The sequence below is a fragment of the Hypomesus nipponensis genome, chromosome 22, assembly GCF_054491055.1.
Source record: "Hypomesus nipponensis isolate SF chromosome 22, ASM5449105v1, whole genome shotgun sequence".
Lineage (NCBI taxonomy): Eukaryota > Metazoa > Chordata > Actinopteri > Osmeriformes > Osmeridae > Hypomesus > Hypomesus nipponensis.
The window spans coordinates 6,600,434-6,618,252 of NC_140382.1; the positions used below are offsets into that span (position 1 = coordinate 6,600,434).

General features: G+C 47.2%; 3 protein-coding genes and 1 long non-coding RNA gene across 10 annotated transcripts; 3 read left to right on the plus strand and 1 right to left on the minus strand.

Moving 5' to 3' along the window:
- Positions 1 to 896: 896 nt before the first annotated feature.
- On the plus strand, positions 897 to 3,663 carry ptgdsa (prostaglandin D2 synthase a). 4 transcript variants are annotated; one of them, XR_014740886.1, is made up of 7 exons: positions 897 to 1,088; positions 1,543 to 1,682; positions 2,088 to 2,164; positions 2,424 to 2,534; positions 2,643 to 2,744; positions 3,147 to 3,230; positions 3,377 to 3,663. XR_014740886.1 is itself a non-coding variant. In XM_084686459.1 (7 exons), the coding sequence occupies exons 1-6, from the start codon at positions 993 to 995 to the stop codon at positions 3,170 to 3,172; spliced, it is 555 nt and encodes a 184-aa protein (XP_084542585.1). In that variant the 5' UTR covers positions 897 to 992; the 3' UTR covers positions 3,377 to 3,663. The 4 variants fall into 4 exon arrangements, 2 of the variants coding, with proteins under 2 accessions (XP_084542585.1, XP_084542586.1); XM_084686459.1 differs by having other exon boundaries at positions 3,144 to 3,172; XM_084686460.1 differs by having other exon boundaries at positions 3,147 to 3,172.
- A 708-nt stretch (positions 3,664 to 4,371) lies between these two features.
- On the plus strand, positions 4,372 to 9,022 carry LOC146236170 (uncharacterized). Of its 2 annotated transcripts, none has more exons than XM_084686707.1 (9): positions 4,372 to 4,497; positions 5,121 to 5,263; positions 6,091 to 6,167; positions 6,373 to 6,492; positions 6,768 to 6,869; positions 6,970 to 8,112; positions 8,264 to 8,431; positions 8,553 to 8,726; positions 8,872 to 9,022. In XM_084686707.1, the coding sequence occupies exons 1-9, from the start codon at positions 4,387 to 4,389 to the stop codon at positions 8,901 to 8,903; spliced, it is 2,070 nt and encodes a 689-aa protein (XP_084542833.1). In that variant the 5' UTR covers positions 4,372 to 4,386; the 3' UTR covers positions 8,904 to 9,022. The 2 variants fall into 2 exon arrangements, with proteins under 2 accessions (XP_084542833.1, XP_084542834.1); XM_084686708.1 differs by having other exon boundaries at positions 8,875 to 9,022.
- Positions 5,605 to 6,298, minus strand: LOC146236171 (uncharacterized). Its single transcript, XR_014740911.1, has 2 exons — positions 5,885 to 6,298; positions 5,605 to 5,759 (listed from the first exon to the last, which is right to left on the minus strand). It is a non-coding gene; the product is annotated as an uncharacterized LOC146236171 (long non-coding RNA).
- A 402-nt stretch (positions 9,023 to 9,424) lies between the features above and the next one.
- On the plus strand, positions 9,425 to 13,094 carry LOC146236172 (protein AMBP-like). Of its 3 annotated transcripts, none has more exons than XM_084686709.1 (9): positions 9,450 to 9,594; positions 10,290 to 10,432; positions 10,904 to 10,980; positions 11,388 to 11,504; positions 11,765 to 11,866; positions 11,963 to 12,097; positions 12,212 to 12,487; positions 12,629 to 12,802; positions 12,938 to 13,094. In XM_084686709.1, the coding sequence occupies exons 1-9, from the start codon at positions 9,481 to 9,483 to the stop codon at positions 12,964 to 12,966; spliced, it is 1,167 nt and encodes a 388-aa protein (XP_084542835.1). In that variant the 5' UTR covers positions 9,450 to 9,480; the 3' UTR covers positions 12,967 to 13,094. The 3 variants fall into 3 exon arrangements, with proteins under 3 accessions (XP_084542836.1, XP_084542835.1, XP_084542837.1); XM_084686711.1 differs by having other exon boundaries at positions 9,451 to 9,594; positions 12,320 to 12,487; XM_084686710.1 differs by lacking the exon at positions 10,904 to 10,980 and having other exon boundaries at positions 9,425 to 9,594; positions 12,320 to 12,487.
- Positions 13,095 to 17,819: the final 4,725 nt, after the last annotated feature.

The window sequence follows — 17,819 nt, forward strand, 5'->3', positions numbered from 1 at the left end:
GGGGCGGTTAGCACTGCCCCTCTGTCCATAAGGATGGACATTAGACCTAACTGTATCAATTAAGGGTTACAAATATCACCACAAGAGTCCACTACAAAGGGGGGACAGTAAAACAACTTCACAAAAGGACATGTTTGTTTACCGTGCAGACGGAACTCCTTTACTGTACCTGTCTTGTCATTTACAGTATGTGTCGTTTCATTGGCCAGTAGATATGCCTGTTTTGGCTTGTTCTTATTGGCCCAATATCAGTACATTCGCTGATGTGCGTTTGGTTTTTAAAATTTGAAATGGCTCTACCTTCGCTTTGTGTTTTATTAAACAGCGCACTCAGAATGGCAGACACTCTAGATCTGCTTTAAGAGGTGATTGTATTATTTCACATAGGTCTAGCTCTTTTAGCAAATCAGCATTTTCTGTAAATTCAGCACACACTTGGAATGCTCAGCCATCGCACATACGCACAAAACACATACTAAACATTCAAACACAGCCTTAAGGAATGGCTTGTTGACAATCAGGCATGCAAGCACTGATGTACTGTCTGCTTATATGTGTGTTTGCGGTGTTGATGTATGTTATAGCCTCAGTGCTATATATGCGCAAAATAAATTACAAATAAAGTTGTATCGTATGTTTTAGCAAAGACCAATGTTAGTATCAGAACAGCTTTCTGGTCATTCCACCCACCCCCTTGATTGAACTAAAATGAAGGGGTTTCGCAACAGTTGTCAGTCGCTGCCTAAATGCATAAATGCCATACAAACAAGATCCTACAGTTGGAATCATGATTTCTTTCTCATCAACAAATCACCACAACTTCTCTCTTTTCCTGGGAGATGATTGGCTAACAGTTAATAGGCGGATCTTTCTGACTCCCTCCCTTCCTCTCTCCCTCTTTCCCAGTCAAATTTACCCCGAGACAGGAATACCTACTGTCCTCCACTCTCTCCTTCCCTCTATCTTTCTGTGTAGATCTCTCCCTGGCTACCATGAGAATGGCCTTGATGACGGTTGCCGCGGCGATGCTGTGTTGGGTGGGTGTGTGTGCCAACGTTCAGCCTAAGAGAGATTTTGACCTGCGGAAGGTGAGACGCCATTTATTATCATCATACAGCAGCGTTTTCGCACTGATCCAGAATCAGGCCCCAGCTGTCTTTGGCAGCTTAGCTTATTCTGACCTCTGGCAACACTGATCTCAAATCTGTGGTGCTGTTTCTTTTCATTGAGGGCTTCTGTAGTCAGAGTTAGATGTTTTTTGTCTGCTCTCCCCTTCCTATTGGTTGCCTGCCAGCCTCCCCCGCCTCCTCCCCCTCAGTGTAATGGAACACTGTGTTCTGCTGTGGAGGGGGTGTTTTGTTTACATGTGTGTGGGGGTTGCCTTGGAACAGGATGAACTTCTGAGGGGTCGAAGGTCGTAAGACAGCAGGGATAGGGCAGCAAGACAGGGCAGGACACAGCAGGCATGCCAACTTCCCTTGGCCAATAGAGGGTGTGTGTTTGTGTGGGTGTGTGTGTGTGTGTTTGTGTGTGTGTGTCCAGTTTGCAGGAAAGTGGTACCGTGTGGGTCTGGCCTATGACTCTCAGGGCTTTGCCCCCTACAGAGACAAGCTGAGGGTTGGAATGGGGATCCTTACCCCCCATGCCAATGGGAACGTCAACCTCACCATGTGGGAAGTCACGTAAGTCAACACACTGGCACTGTGGGTCTGAGAGTGAGTCACAGGAGAGTGGCAGGTAGCAAACACCTTGAGCAGGAATCCTTGGGGTCAAAGGACAGACATGAGACAAAGGGGTCAGAAGGACTGTCTGATGGAAGAACGTGAAAAGGAACCAAGTGACGGTATTATTCAATACAGTCACGCCTTCCAATCCTTCCATGTCCGGAGCATCTCCTCTCTGTCGTCTGAAACGTTTCTACCGACCGAGCGGGTCGTCATCATCATTGGCGGGCCCGTGAATGTCGTTGATGTTCTCCTTTGAAAATAAGCGCTTGTTCATTGGCTTGAGCATGTACATTCAACGGCTCAAAATAAATAAAAGACCTGTGTGACGTTTTCATTCTATTCCATGTGGTTTGGGTGTAGTCCTGCAGGGTGTCGCAGCATGCTGTACACGTATGAGAAGAGCAGCGTGCCCGGCAGGTTCACCTACTTCAGCACACGTGAGTCTGCTGAAATGCATCATCTCAAACGCTTCTCCATTGGCACAACGGTGACGATCTGTATGTCACATTACTACCAGTGAGACGAATCAAGTGCACTCCCGAGTCTGATGACAGCCGGAGAAATAGGGATAGAATTGAGGGGGGGGTTGAGAGGGATGGAGGGACAAGAGTGATGGAAGTGAGAGATGAGCCTTCATCTTTCAATGGGACCTTTCTCTGTTGATCAATGTTAGTACTGTTTCCTGTTCTCCTCCAGGCCATAACAAGGTGAAGGACATCACCGTGGTGGACACCAACTACACAGAGTACGCCCTGGTCCTGAAACACAAGAAGATGGAGCGCGAGTACACTCAGGTGGCTCTCTATGGTGAGTCTGGTGCAAGGGTGGATGGCCAGAGAGTACAGTCAGGTGACTATGGCAGAAAGCGAGCTAAGACAGTTCCCCATGTCAAACCTTGTGGTGGTCACATTGCAGGTCGCTCTCAGAGGGTGAAGCCTGAAGTGATCCAGAAGTTCAAAGACTTTTCGTTGTCTCGAGGCTTTCCACAGGAGGCCATCCTGACGCCGCCACTTGCAGGTGATCTGGAAGCATCTAGAACCCTGTCCTCAGGGACCCCCTGTCCTCATGGACTCCCTGTCCTCATGGACCCCCTGTCCGCAGGGCCCCTGTCCTCAGGGACTCCCTGTCCTGCATGTTTTAGATGTTTCCCTGCTCCAACATACCTGATTCAAATGAATGCGTCATTATCTAGCTCTGTAGAAGCCTGGTAACGAACATTCATTTGAATCAGGTGTGTTGGAGCCCAGAAACATCTAAAACATGCAGGACATGGGTTCACTGAGGACAGGGTTAAGAACCACTGATCTAGACCTATCCAGTCCTACTTTTTGAAACGCAACTGTCTGACAATACAAAACTGATTCCATGTTTCAAATAGTTCATAGTTCATGTTGTTAATGATGTCTCTGTTTCCAGAAGAGAACTGCCCTCCCTCAGGGGACTAGGTGAGCTACTCTGGTTGCTACATGAGTTAGACCCTGAGCGGAGGACAACTGACTTTGGGTGTGTTTGATTTGAATTGTCACAATGAAAACCCAGGGGAACCCTTCCCAAACAGAAATAGTCATATATCGAGTCATAAAAGACACATTTCCTTCCAACCAATCACAGTAGTTAAACGTGTTTCTTTGCTTCTTCTCCACATTCAGGAACCCGTCTTCTGCTACCCTTGCTACCCGTCTTTCGGCATAGATCACAACACTTCCACAACACTTCCACATGCTTTTCTGCACGTGACTGCAGCACTTCCACATGCTTTACTGTATAAAGCTCTGGCAACCATGGAGAACACCAGAAAGTGTAACCATGTTAACAGCACTCAAAGCTGTACTTCTTTGTTCTGGCCCCTGATGATCACATTAAACCAGCCTTGTCTGTTGTTCATTTTGTGGGAGCAGTTGTCGGGGATCTAAATAAACAACACACTGTGGTGCAATGTCGTCTCTGTGTGCATGAGTGTGGTAGGATTACGGGGGGGGGGGGGGGGGGGGGGGGCGTGTGTGGTGTGTGTGTGTGTGTTGAAATAGAACAAAGAGAACAGAGTATATGCAAGCACTGCTTCATTTGTAACCCCTATCTTTATATGGGACAGATCAGAGGTCAAAGAACACAGATCAGTTATGTGTGTGATGGGTGTGTGTTGAAACAGTGCAAGCAGAACAGAGCACATGCAAACACTGATTCATGTGTGTTCCGTATCTATATCTGAGACTGAGGTCAGAGCACACTGATCAATTCTGTGTTTGTGTGTGTGGTCTTGTTAAACTACTCTTTTAGGGACCAGTGACCTTGCAGGGACAATTTCTTGGGCCTATAATGTCAAGTGCTTGTTTTAGGGGGGTTAGGGCTCGAATTATTGTTTGGGTTGAAATTGCTTTAAGGGTTAAGGGGAGGGTGAGGGTCAGGGGCCAGGGATAACACCATTTTGAATGGAAGTTTATGGTCTGTCCTCAATAGCATACAAAAATAAAGGTGTGTGTGTGTGCATGTGCTTGTGTGAGAGAGTGTGCTTGCCCTTAAGGGCTCCTGTTTGTTGGGTCATCTGTCTACGATGACCAGAGAGAGACAAACAAATACAATCTGTACAAAAGATAACTTGAACAATTACACATTTGCTTTCTTATTGATACGCCAGTCGACTGCTGAACAGACACACAGGATGCGTCAGGGAGCAGTGGTCGTGGTCTTGCTGGGTCTGGTGGGGGTCCATCAGGGAGTCCCCCTGGACTGCAATCCTCTTTACACCAATCAGAACTTCGACCTGGACAGGGTATGCCCCGAGATCCCCTCATTCTTGATTTCCTTATTCTCCTAACCCTTCTTGATTTCCTTATTCTCCTAACCCTAACCCTTTTTCTGTATTCTCTGTTCCTCTAACTCTTTAATTCACATTTCTCTTTCTTCTCTGCTTCCATTGTCCGTTTCTTCGTCTCTATTTCCTGCATTTTTAATACCCCTATCTTCATCCTGTCTGTCAGACTAACATCTTGTATGTATACTGAGTTGGTGTCCATGCTGATAAAATGTGTGGGTACTATTTGCTGTTGTTGTGGTTCAGCTTTGGAAAGTGAAGGGTAGTCTATGTTTTAATCTGTACACTGTATTACATCTCATACCTGAATGCTCTGTCATTCTTGTTCTCTGTCTAGTTTTCTCTTCCCGTCTCTCTCTTTCATTTTACGTTTATTTTTACCACTGGTCATCTCATTGATATGTAAGTGAATACTTTGTATTGACATGTTTGCATTATTTCACCCCTCACTCCCCTCCCTCCTAACTGCCCCTCTCTCTCCCCTTTCTCACCGCCTCCTGCCTTCCCCAATCTCCTACCCCTCCACCTCTACTGCTCTGTCTCCCCCATTCTTCCCTCCCTTCTGTCTGTCCCTCCCCCAGTTTATGGGGAAGTGGTATGACGTTGCCGTAGCGAGCGACTGCCCCTTGATTAAACAAGTGAAAGGGGTGGTGGCCATAAGCAGCCTGGAGCTGAGGAGGCCTGACAGGCCCGGCAAGGTCAGCACCACACGGATGATATGGAGGTGACATGCTCACACCCCCGCCAGCACAAACACACACATGCTCACATCCAATGAAATTTAAGTCTTAAGTCTATTTACAAGCAATGTCAACGAGGGCTTCACAGATGCCCATTGATTAGCCTTGAACCTGAAGCCTAAAGGAAGTCAAGGAAAAACTCCCTGGAAAACTCAATAGAGAAAATAGAACAAACTTTGGGTGGATCAATTCAGTGAGGTTACTCCTCCTCCTGACATGATTGGTGATGCAGACAGGTGGAAAACTTTGGCTGAATATACTTATGCAGTAAGAATACACATAAAAGCACAAAATCGCAGGTAAATGGATGCTTAAGACACAGGCATTCAGTGTGAAATAGTATTTTAATGTTAAGCATTTATTTGCAGCGTTCTACATTATCATGTCAGTTTGGGCAGGGGTCATTCCAAAACTTGAACTAAGGGTCTTCCTCGGTCGAGGGTCCTCTGGGTCATTTGCCTCGGTTCAGCTCTGTTGTCTCTGCCGTAGAGTAAATAGGTCAACAAGTTTTACATTAACTAGCTGCCGTCCGTCTCTCACTGCGTCGTACATACCCCCAAATCCTGTCTTGAACCCAACTATGGATTTACAATGGATCACCTGACCTCTGTCATGCCAGTGGCGCTGTCCATGGTGCTGACGAGGCCTGTGCTTTGGTGGTACCACAACTCAAATGAACATAAAATAGGTACACAGACATGGCTATTCAAACACAGGAAGATAATACACAAATACCCAGGCCAACGCATACACACACTTTCCAGACCAAAAAAAATGCTTTGATCAAACTTGCGTGTTTGCGTGTGTTCAGACAAGGGAAATGCAAGCAGACAGTAGGGGAATATGAGCTCAGCAACACACCTGGAAGATTCACCTACCATGTACCCAGTGAGTCCCCTTCCTCTTGTCTCCTTTACTTAAATAAAGTAGACTACTCTGTCTCCTTTCCCCATTTTCTTTTCTCTCCTTTTTCTTTCCTTTATTTCTTATGGCAAATAAGATCATCTTTGCATGTTTGACTCACCTTCTCCTCTGTCCTCCTTCTCCTCTACCCTCTATACTCTTCTCCTTACCCTACATCTCCTTTCCTCAGAGTGGGGAGCTGATGTGGAAGTCAACTTGCTTCACACCGACTATGACCAGTATGCCATCGTCCTCCACACATCCACCGAGAGGGCCACAGGCAAAAGAGTCACCACTATGAAACTCTACAGTGAGTCTGTCAGTGTCGACAGTATATAACACAACAGCATATCACAATGACTGACTAGAGAGTTTCAATACACAAGAGTCTCCTCTGCCATCCTTTGCACAACAGAGAAATCACTGATCTGACATCAGTACTGTTGTATAGACAGAGGTAAAGAGTTTCATCCATTCAGTGTCTTGGATCAGATGATAAGTTGAAAAGAGATAGAAGACATAAAGTGATGGATTGACGTAGAACTGTGATAGTGTTGGACTTACATAAAACTCTAACCTCCTCAGGTCGAACCATTCAGGTTGCCCAGACTTTGACTGAGGAGTTTTATAGGTTCCTGAGAGAGCTAAACTTGGATGTTGAAATGGTCATTATCAAAAAAGACAAAGGTATGGCCTTTTCACACACACAAACGCACACACTCCCACAGAAGAATAGTATTTAGTTATGTTCGAATTTAGTGTTTTGTTTTTTCCATCTGCAAACCAGGAAAGTGTCAACCAGGAAAATCATCAGAAGATAAACCAGGAAAGTCGTCAAAAGAGAAACCAACTAAATCAGCAGAAGATAAACCAGGAAAGTCGTCAAAAGAGAAACCAACTAAACCAGCAGAAGATAAACCAGGAAAGTCATCAGAAGGTAAACCAGTAAAGTCGTCAAAAGAGAAACCAACTAAACCAGCAGAAGATAAACCAGGAAAGTCATCAGAAGGTAAACCAGTAAAGTCGTCAAAAGAGAAACCAACTAAACCAGCAAAAGATAAACCAGAAAATGCATCAAAAGAGAAACCTACTGAACCAGCAGAAGATAAACCAGGAAAGTCGTCAAAAGAGAAACCAACTAGACCAGCAGAAGATAAACCAGGAAAGTCATCAGAAGGTAAACCAGTAAAGTCGTCAAAAGAGAAACCAACTAAACCAGCAGAAGATAAACCAGGAAAGTCATCAGAAGGTAAACCAGTAAAGTCGTCAAAAGAGAAACCAACTAAACCAGCAGAAGATAAACCAGGAAAGTCATCAGAAGGTAAACCAGTAAAGTCGTCAAAAGAGAAACCAACTAAACCAGCAGAAGATAAACCAGGAAAGTCATCAGAAGGTAAACCAGTAAAGTCGTCAAAAGAGAAACCAACTAAACCAGCAGAAGATAAACCAGAAAATGCATCAAAAGAGAAACCTACTGAACCAGCAGAAGATAAACCAGGAAAGTCGTCAAAAGAGAAACCAACTAAACCAGCAGAAGATAAACCAGGAAAGTCATCAGAAGGTAAACCAGGAAAGTCGTCAAAAGAGAAACCTACTGAACCAGCAGAAGGTAAACCTGGAACATCGTCAAAAGAGAAACCAACTAAACCAGCAGAAGATAAACCAGGAAAATCGTCAAAAGAGAAAACAACTAAACCAGCAGAAGATATACCAGAAACGTCATCAAAAGAGAAACCTACTAAACCAGCAGAAGATAAACCAGGAAAGTCGTCAAAAGAGAAACCAACTAAACCAGCAGAAGATAAACCAGGAAAGTCGTCAAAAGAGAAACCAACTAAACCAGCAGAAGATAAACCAGGAAAGAGGAACAGGAGACACATGGTCATGCCTGTGGTTACCTGTGTGGACAAGTCCTTCTTCAGGAGCACAGGTTAGATGCAATACCACAAACCACATTATCTGAATCTCTAACTGAGAATGACTATGAATCATTTGACTCTCCACCTGACTTACCATTTGACTCTATGACTCTCTCTATGACTCTCTCTGTCTGACTCTCAATGTGAATCTGACCCTTTCAGAGGCGTGTATTCTGCCGCCGGATGGCGGGCCGTGCTTTGGGATCCTGCAGCGCTACTTCTATAACTCCACCTCCATGAGCTGCCAGTCCTTCAGCTATGGAGGCTGCGCTGGCAACCAGAACAACTTCCTGTCTGAGAGAGAATGTCTACAGAGCTGCCGCACTGAGGGTCTGTCTGTGTGTCTGTCTGTGTGTCTGTCTGTCTGTCTGTCTCCATGTATGTCATTCTGCCTGCCTACCTGACTATCTGCTACATGCCTCACTGTAATTCTGTCTAACCGCCCCCCCAGCATCTTGCAGGCTGCCCATGGCTGCCAGCCCCTGCTCCGGCCAGCCCCCAGTCTGGGCCTTTGACTCCTCCAGGGGCCTCTGCCTCCCCTACAAGCAGGGCTACTGCCAGGGGAACAGCAACAAGTTCTACAGCAAGGCTGAGTGTGAGGAATACTGTGGGGTGGTGGAGGACGGTGAGAGTCACACACACACACACACACACACACACAGCTCAACACACACATATTGAGATACACACAAACAAATGGAGACACAGAGGGAAGAAACTGTGATCCTACAGGAAAGATTCATTGTAATTTGTGTGTTTGTACTGTACAGGAGAAGAAGGAGAATTCCTGCGTGCCAACTGAAGGAGTCTACAAAGACACACATAAGATATACAGCTGACCTATGCAGCTTGTCGTAGTCAAACATAGTCACAGTCAGACTATCCTACACAGAAACTCAATAAAACAGTAGAGAAAGCTGATCTGATTGTGTTGTTGTCTGTGAAGCTTTGTTTCAACCTTATTGTTTTAGTACTTTAGTGTGTGTGTTTGTGTAAGTGTTCATGTAGGGGGGTTGTTGTGTGTGTTTATTCTGTGTGTGTGTGTTTGTGTGTGTGTGTGTGTGTGTGAGTATGCGTGTGTGTATGTGAGTGTGTGTGTATGTGAGTGTGTGTGAGTGTGAGTGCGTGTGTGTGAGTGCGTGCCCTTGATGGCTCCTGTTGATGGGCTCATCTGTTTGAACTGACCAGAAGGAAACAAACAGACAAGATAAACAAAAGAAACGGTGAACTTTGAAACATGACATGTTTGTGTTCTCACAGATGTGTGTGCGTGTGCCCAGAGATTGCATTAGGCTGTGTGTGTGTATGTGTGTGTTTGTGTGTTGTTCTCCCCCAGAGATGAAGACGGACATTAAGTCGACTGCCAACAGACAGACAGGATGCGTCAGGGAGCAGTGGTCGTGGTCTTGCTGGGTCTGGTGGGGGTCCTCCAGGGAGTCCCCCTATCCTCCAATCCTCTCTACACCACTCAGGAGAACTTCAACCTGGACAGGGTACGCCCCGAGGTCCCCTCGCTCTCCATTTCCTTATTCTCCATTTCTCCTTATTTGTCTGTCTTTTGGATTCATTCATTCTCTCTCTCCACCTTGCTTCCACTCTCCCTTCCCCCTTCCTACCTCTGTCTTTGTACTGTCTCTTAACAGTATGTTAATGAGCTGATGTCCAAGTCTAGATTCTCTTTGTTGTTGTTGTTCAGAGACATTGAAACATAAAGCTGATTTTGGACTATGTTGGATCTGTACAATATATTATACATCTGTGTCTGAATGCTGAATGCCTGAATGGTGCCCTGTTAGTTTCTATGGCAAAGAAAGAGTGGCTTGCCGATTTCCTGGCTTAATAATTGATCAATGTCATCTTTGACGGGAGCAAACAAATGGGGCGCTAGTTTCCCCATATCTTCCCCAATATTTATTTCAAATGAATTGTTCTGCAGATAAAATTACTTTATGAAGAAGTGATTACTTTGAGCCAGGTATGAGAACATAAATTGGTTGGGAAACATAGTTCTGGATATTTTGAGTTAATAGAATAAATGATTAATGATGAAATGATGCAATACCACCAAGCTCCATCTGAGCCTTTGCTTCAAGCTGAGGAGTCGGGGGAAGGAGCTTGGTCCCAAACCATTCACTCCCCATCAACCCCCCATCTCTACCGCACATTGTTTTTCTCCCCCTCCTTATAGTTTATGGGGAAGTGGCATGATGTTGCCACAGCAACCAACTGCCCATGGACGAAACATAAAACGGGGGAGATGGCCGTCGGCAGCCTGGAGCTGGAGAAGGCCGACGACCCAGGCAAGGTCAAAACGACACGGACATCATACAGGTAACACGCTCAGGTGCACACGCACCCACAAGTGAACACATACAGGCACTGTGACATACAACGCAGCAGACTCCAAGGCAGGAAGGGAATGGCACTGCCGTGCTTTTGATTTGACGAAAGGTGACGCCTTCAGACAGCAGCTTTTGTGGAGGGGTAAGCTGACTGGCGGACGAGTCGCAGCCGTCGTTAGCCGCAGGGGGGGAGAAGGGAAACGGCTGAAAGTCTCTGTTACTGAAAACACCGGGGGGGGGGGGGGCTTCATCTCTCCAGAGATGCCAACATACACACATGCACACGCACTTCAACGTCAATTCAGACACGTATTCACAATCATAGAAATACACATAGATACACACACGTTTCTGCAGATGTGCATAATACTGTTCTCTAGGCAATGACAAAGATGCACGCATTCACACGCTTTAATAACACACAGTGGATTCAAGGAAACCTGTGTTTACATGTGTTCAGACATGAGGAATGCAAGCAGACATCAGGGGAGTATGAGCTAAGTGACACACCTGGAAGATTCACCTATCATATTGCCAGTGAGTCCCCTTCCTCTTGTCTTCCTCTACTTTATCTCTCCTGTCTCACTTCTTTCTTTCTCACAGTAAATACAAAAATGAACAACAAGTTGGTCTCTACTCCTTTTTGCTCCCTCTGTGGCTTTCCCCTCCTCCCCTCCCCCCTCCCCTCCTCCCCTCCCCTCCTCCCCTCCTCCCCTCCCCTCCTCCCTTCCTCCCCTCCTTCCCTCCTCCCCTCCCCTCCCCTCCCCTCCATCCCTTCCCTCCCCTCCCCTCCTCCCCTCCTCCCCTCCTCCCCTCCTCCCCTCCCCTCCCCTCCTTCCCTCCCCCCTCCCCCCTCCCCTCCCCTCCTCCCCTCCTCCCCCCTCCCCTCCTCCCCTCCATCCCTCCCCTCCTCCCCTCCCCTCCTCCCCTCCTTCCCTCCTCAGAGTGGGGGGTTGACGTAGATGCCTACGTGCTCCACACCGACTATGACCAGTATGCCATCGTCGTAACGTCCAAGGAGAAGGCAGACCAAAACAAAATCACCAGCGTAAAACTCTACTGTGAGTCTCTTGGTGTCAACCATTTCCCATATGACACAACACAGACTGGAGAGTTTCAATCTACAGTCTCCTTAATCCTTTTAACATAAGAGAAATCACTGATCTGACATCAGTACAGTTGTACAGACAGAGGTGCAGAGGTGCCCAGGTTTTCACCCGCCCACAAGTGGTAGCCCAGAAGAGAGATGGAAGGTATGAAGGGCTGTATTCATTCAGAGCTGTGGATGTCCTGTTCTGAAGTGAAACACTGCCCCTTTTAGGCCGAACTATGACGGCAGATGAGACTGGAATGGCAGAGTTCCACAGGGTCACGGCAACCATGGGCCTGGATACTGCAAAGGTCATCATTAAAAAGGACAAAGGTACATTTCTCTCTCTTTCTCACACACACACACACACACGCCCTCTGACAAAGAGTCAAAGTCACTTTTTGTGTCGTTTTCCTTTGCGCAAACCAGGAGAATGTACACCAGTGGAACCAGCAGCTGTACCAGTAGAGTCAGTGAGCAGGAAGAGGAGGAATGTTGTCTTACCTGTGCTCGCTGCCGAGGAGCAGGGCTCTGGGGATGACACGTCCTTCTTCAGGAGCACAGGTGAGGGGCCAGACAAGCACTATATCACTCTAGCATCTTATCCTCAATCTGAATTTGACTCTCCATCTGACTCTCCATCTGACTCTCTTTAACATGCTCTGGCTCTCTCTCCAGCTCTCTCTTTGAGTTATCTGCCTTTCTCTGACTCACTCCCTGATTCTCTATCTAATTCTCCATCAGACTCTCTCTGTCTGACTCTCAATGTGAATCTGACCCTTTCAGAGGCGTGTATTCTGCCGCCGGATGGCGGGCCGTGCTTTGGGATCCTGCAGCGCTACTTCTATAACTCCACCTCCATGAGCTGCCAGTCCTTCAGCTATGGAGGCTGCGCTGGCAACCAGAACAACTTCCTGTCTGAGAGAGAATGTCTACAGAGCTGCCGCACTGAGGGTCTGTCTGTGTGTCTGTCTGTCTGTCTGTCTGTGTGTCTGTCTGTCTGTCTGTCTGTCTGTCTCCATGTATGTCATTCTGCCTGCCTACCTGACTATCTGCTACATGCCTCACTGTAATTCTGTCTAACCGCCCCCCCAGCATCTTGCAGGCTGCCCATGGCTGCCAGCCCCTGCTCCGGCCAGCCCCCAGTCTGGGCCTTTGACTCCTCCAGGGGCCTCTGCCTCCCCTACAAGCAGGGCTACTGCCAGGGGAACAGCAACAAGTTCTACAGCAAGGCTGAGTGTGAGGAATACTGTGGGGTGGTGAAGGACGGTGAGAGTCACACACACACACACAGCTCAACACACACACACACACACACACAAACAAATAGAGACACAGAAGGAAGAAACTGTTCCTACCGGAAAGATTATTAATTGTTGTTTAATTTGTGTTTGTACTGTACAGGAGAAGGAGAATTCCTGCAGGCCAACTGAAGGAGTCTACAAAGATAAACCACACACATACAAGACATACAGCTGACCTACCCAGCTTTTCACAGTCAAACATAGTCACAGTCAGACTATCCTACACAGAAACTCAATAAAACAGTAGAGAAAGCTGATCTGACTGTGTTGCTTTCTCTGAGTCTCTGTCCTGACTTACTGTTTGGTACTTGACTCTAGTGTGTCGTGGGTGTATAGAGTGTGCGTGTGTGTGTGCACGCGTCCCTTTGAAAACCCCTGTTTGTGCAGTCATCTGTTTAAACTGACCAGAGAGAAATAATCAAACAGAGACACAGAAGACTTTGAGCCATGATGTGTTCGCGTTCTTACTGATGTCTTACTGCGTCCAGAGGGGGTCAACAGCTCTCTCCCGCGGCCTGTGCTCTCCTTCGCCCATCTCCCCCTCCATGGATCCTCCCATGGCGTTTCTGTCCTCGCGCTTTCACCCGTCCTGCTGACCGTCATCGCCTCTTTCTGCTCGCAGCAAATTTGTGTCTGTGTGTATAATTGGTGACCAGTAGAGGGCAATGTTGCCCCTTATCCTGTATTTCCCTTCAATGTCAAATCCCTTTTTCCCTTCTCTTCTATCCCATTGTCTCTCTCTGCTCCTTTATCCTTCCCTCCTTGCCCCACTTCAATTCCCCTCTTCTTACATCTTGGCTGGATGAGGAGCCTGACCTCCTGGTTCCAATAGTTCCGGGTTCTGATGGGTGCTGCACAGCTGGGTAGAGTCACAGAGGAAGTGGGAAGGAACAGATCTCTGTGACCTTCCACACCAGGCCATCACCTGGCCCGTCCCACTTCTGCTCAGACGAGATCACCTGACCAGTCAGTTCTGGACAGACCAAACGCACACGCGCATAGATTTAAGAGATATAGATATGAATCGATTTCTCGTTGACCCGTACAATTACACATTTTCTGTCTGTGCCGCTCACACTGATGTACAAACACAAACGAGGAGTATTTTCAGCATTTTCACATGGCCAGACTACTTTTCTGAATATTCCTTTCACACCCACGTTGCCTCAACAAACACACACAAGCTCACGTGTGTACACACATAGAATATCTAACACATGGAAGTACATGCCGTTTACTCACTGACCAAATATGTAACCTCAGGATAAGTCAGAGGACACAGGCAGGACACACACCCTAAGTCTTCTTTCTCTGACACAAGGACCATACAGGCATCCCATAATAATACAACTGTCTAGCATGTTAGTTGATCCTATGGGTGCTTGGGGACTAACTCAAATATTTATATTTGATCTTTACTCAAATAGAAAAACGTACATATAGATACAGTTTCTCGTGTCCCTGTCTTTTTCACTACATGACATCTCTCTGTAGAGGGAAACCAGTCTAAAAGATAAATGGCACACACACACACACATGCAGACACACTATTTCTGTGTACACATTCTGAATTTGCTTTTCAACAGCTAAGGAGCAGCTTGACCCTCATGGGGGGGTTCTCTCCGTGCTTAGAGCACTTGGCTGCAGACCAAGAGGTCACCGTTTCAAATCCCCCCCAGACTTGGTCACTTTGGATAAAAGTGTCTGCTAAATGCTGCCATTATTTGCATAACATTATTGGTAGATCTATGAGGCCGTTTTCACACAGCCAGAAGAGTACCAGACAGAGAACAGAGAAAGAGCGAGGACAGACAGTAGTGAGGGACGGAGAAGAGAGAGAGAAAGAGAGGGGGAGAAGGGGACAGAGAGAGAGGGAGGGGGTCTGAATGGAGGAGAGAGAGAGAGAGAGAGAGAGAGAGAGAGAGAGAGAGAGAGAGGGGGGGGGGGGAGAAATGGACAGAGAGAGGGGGGGGTCTGAAGGGAGGAGAGAGAAAGTGTGAGGAGGGGGAGAAAAGGAGAGTCTAGGGAACACACACAAGACAGTGGAGGAGGAGGAGGAGGCACGAGAAGGATGAAGGGAGGTTGGGAGACATCGGGGAATGGTGGGGGGATCAGGACACGCCAACACACACACATGCAGACGCACTTGTATCCCCTAGCATATGTAATACTAATACACCCAGCCAAAGCATTCCCGTCACACTATGCCCCACCAGTCAAGTCTATCATCAACCCTCCACACCCTCCTGCCCCACTTCTACTTAAGTTCCTCTGTGATTAACAACCCCCTGCAGCCTCACCATGTCAGCTTTTCAGTGGTACACACGCACACACCGAGTCTTGGATGCACCATGACCCCTGTGTTGTCGTGCCCCAGGACATCAAATATGTATGGTTGTGTTGAAGATAATGAGCCTGCACATAATATGTACACACATACAGAAACACTGGAAAAGATACACACAACAACAAGTGGCACCATGCTGTGCTTGCCAGACGACCCTTGAGAGCAGGTGATCCCAGGTCCTGCGGGCTCCCCTCTCCTGATGGGGGTCCACATCTGTGCACGTACTCACCATATTGATCCTACCTTTGGGTCCTATACAGCCTTTTGTGTGTGTCTGTCTGGGGACGATGAGGATGATGATGGCATCACCCGTCAGTAGAGGTGACGAATCTTGGCAAAGACGATCGATCAGATTCAGATTCAGACAACTTTATTCATCCCAAGAAGACTCATTTGCAGCTTACCTAGTAACCAGGGAGAACCAGGTTTCTTTGCTGGGCTCCGATGCTCTTGGAACAGAGTTTCACAAAACCATTTTGGTTCTTCTTTTCCTTCACAGACGACCCATTAAACCAACAACATAGATGAGGAAGTTGAAAGGCTTTTGATGAAGGATTAATACAAATTCTAAAAATGGTATCACAGAAACTGAAAGAGTATTGACATTAAAATGGCTGTAAAGCAGAACTGAAAATGAGTTTTAAATTCATCCCACCACAGAATAATGCGTTGTTAACTACCCATCCGAATTGGAATGGAAAAAAAACACAGACAAGATTGTTAAATTAGGCTTTGAAATTGTGATAAAATCAGCAGTCTTCTCTGCTTGATACTGGGGGGGCATGTCGTCTGAAGGAGCTGAAGCTCCGCCCCCTCAAATTGATTGAATTCAGCAACACTAGCTAAATCAATTGCAGATATCAGAACAGACCTCCCTGCAGTCTCTGAGGGTTTTATGTGTTAATTACTTTGTCTTTGCATCGTACCAGTAACAAAATGCAGGTTATATCAACCGTCTGTGATCTGACATAGATAGGTGGCTCAGCTTTGATGTAGATAGGTCGGGTTTTGCCCCAACTATACAAAACCTGAGCCGAAAACGGGAGAGAAACTGTTCAACGGTCTAACTCCATATTTCGACAAAGTTTTCGCACTTTGCACATGCTTTCAGAAACTAATTTCACACGTATATAATGTACAGAGAAGCAAATCATGGAATTTAAGTGAATTATTTGAAGTTCACGCTTGACAACTGACTCTGTGTGCAGGTGTCTGTGGAGTGCGTTACAGTTTCTGAAACTTGTGGTCTCTTGGTGTCACCTGTGATCACTTGTCCCTCCAAGTATGACCGGAAAACACCCTTGGTGATGAAATCAGTCTATACTCCCATTGGCTGACAGGGAAATCCGTCTATACTCCCATTGGCTGACAGGGAAATTTCAATTGGACAGAAATCTAATTTGACATGATTATGAAGTGTGACCAGGATTGAAAAGCAGGTATACCATGAATGCCTGGATGTGTGTTCGAAATGAATATAAAATAATGAAACCTTGCTTCATACACAGTCATGCTGGTCTAGACCAGAGTCACATATATTTCTCCCCCCCCCACCCTCCCCTCACTCCTCCCTCCTGCTCTCGCTGCCCTCCTCCCTCCTCTGCTCCCCCATTCCACACTCATTCAGGCAGGTTCCCCATGTGCCCTTCCCCCCCTCCTCCTCTTTTCCTCCCAGCCTCCCCCATTCCACAGCCTTCCCCCCCAGGACCTAGTAGTGTGTTGAAAGGCGGGTGAGAAAGGGAGGGTGGGGGGAGGACAATGGCCAGAATGGAAGCTTGCAATGAGAGAGGTTACTGAATAGGCCCTTTCACTGTGCCCAGCCAAACAGAAAAGCACCTCCCAGCTCACTTCAAACTCAAACCCATTCTGTATAACTAGGTCTTTATTCTCCAGAATTACTCTGCGACACACACACATACACACATTAAGAACTACAAACAAGGAGGGACACAAACTCTAAGGGGACTGGACATGCACAAGAGATGACTGGACACACAAAACACAGTGGGACTGAAACGCAAAGTCAAATCAAACAGGAGTTAGTCTTGCGAGGCTTTAGTGTAAACCTCAGCTCGGTCCAGTCCAGCGGACCATGTTAGACTAGAAGACAGATGGACAGGACAGGTCAAGACACACTGGGCCACGTAGAACCACTAACATGTGGAGAGGATGGGGGGGGGGGGGGGGCTGGCAGAGGTATGGGGAGTATTTGGGAGTGACCCTACTCTGCACTGTGGGCCTTTGCTTCATACCATTACCCCCCCCCCCCCCCCCACACACACACTCCCTCCCACACACACTCTCCCTCGCCCCTCAAACCAGCATCAACTCCAGCTGCGGGTCTTGCTGGAGTCTCCCCTTCTTTGGAGCTCGGGGCAGGAGGGGGGGGGGGGCGGGGTGCAGAAGGGGGGGGATGTGTATGAGAGGGTGTCTGATGTCACAGCCCTGCAGCCTGTTGCACGGTTGTGTCCCCCCAGACTAGACACTCTGTTCCACACACACACACACACTTCAAGCCCTGCCACCCCCCTCCACAGGCAGCCTTGTGCAGGAATGGGCCGAAAGTGTCACACACACACACACACAAAGGTTGCACAAAGGAGGCAGGCAGCATGAGAGTGTAGCGATGTAGCTG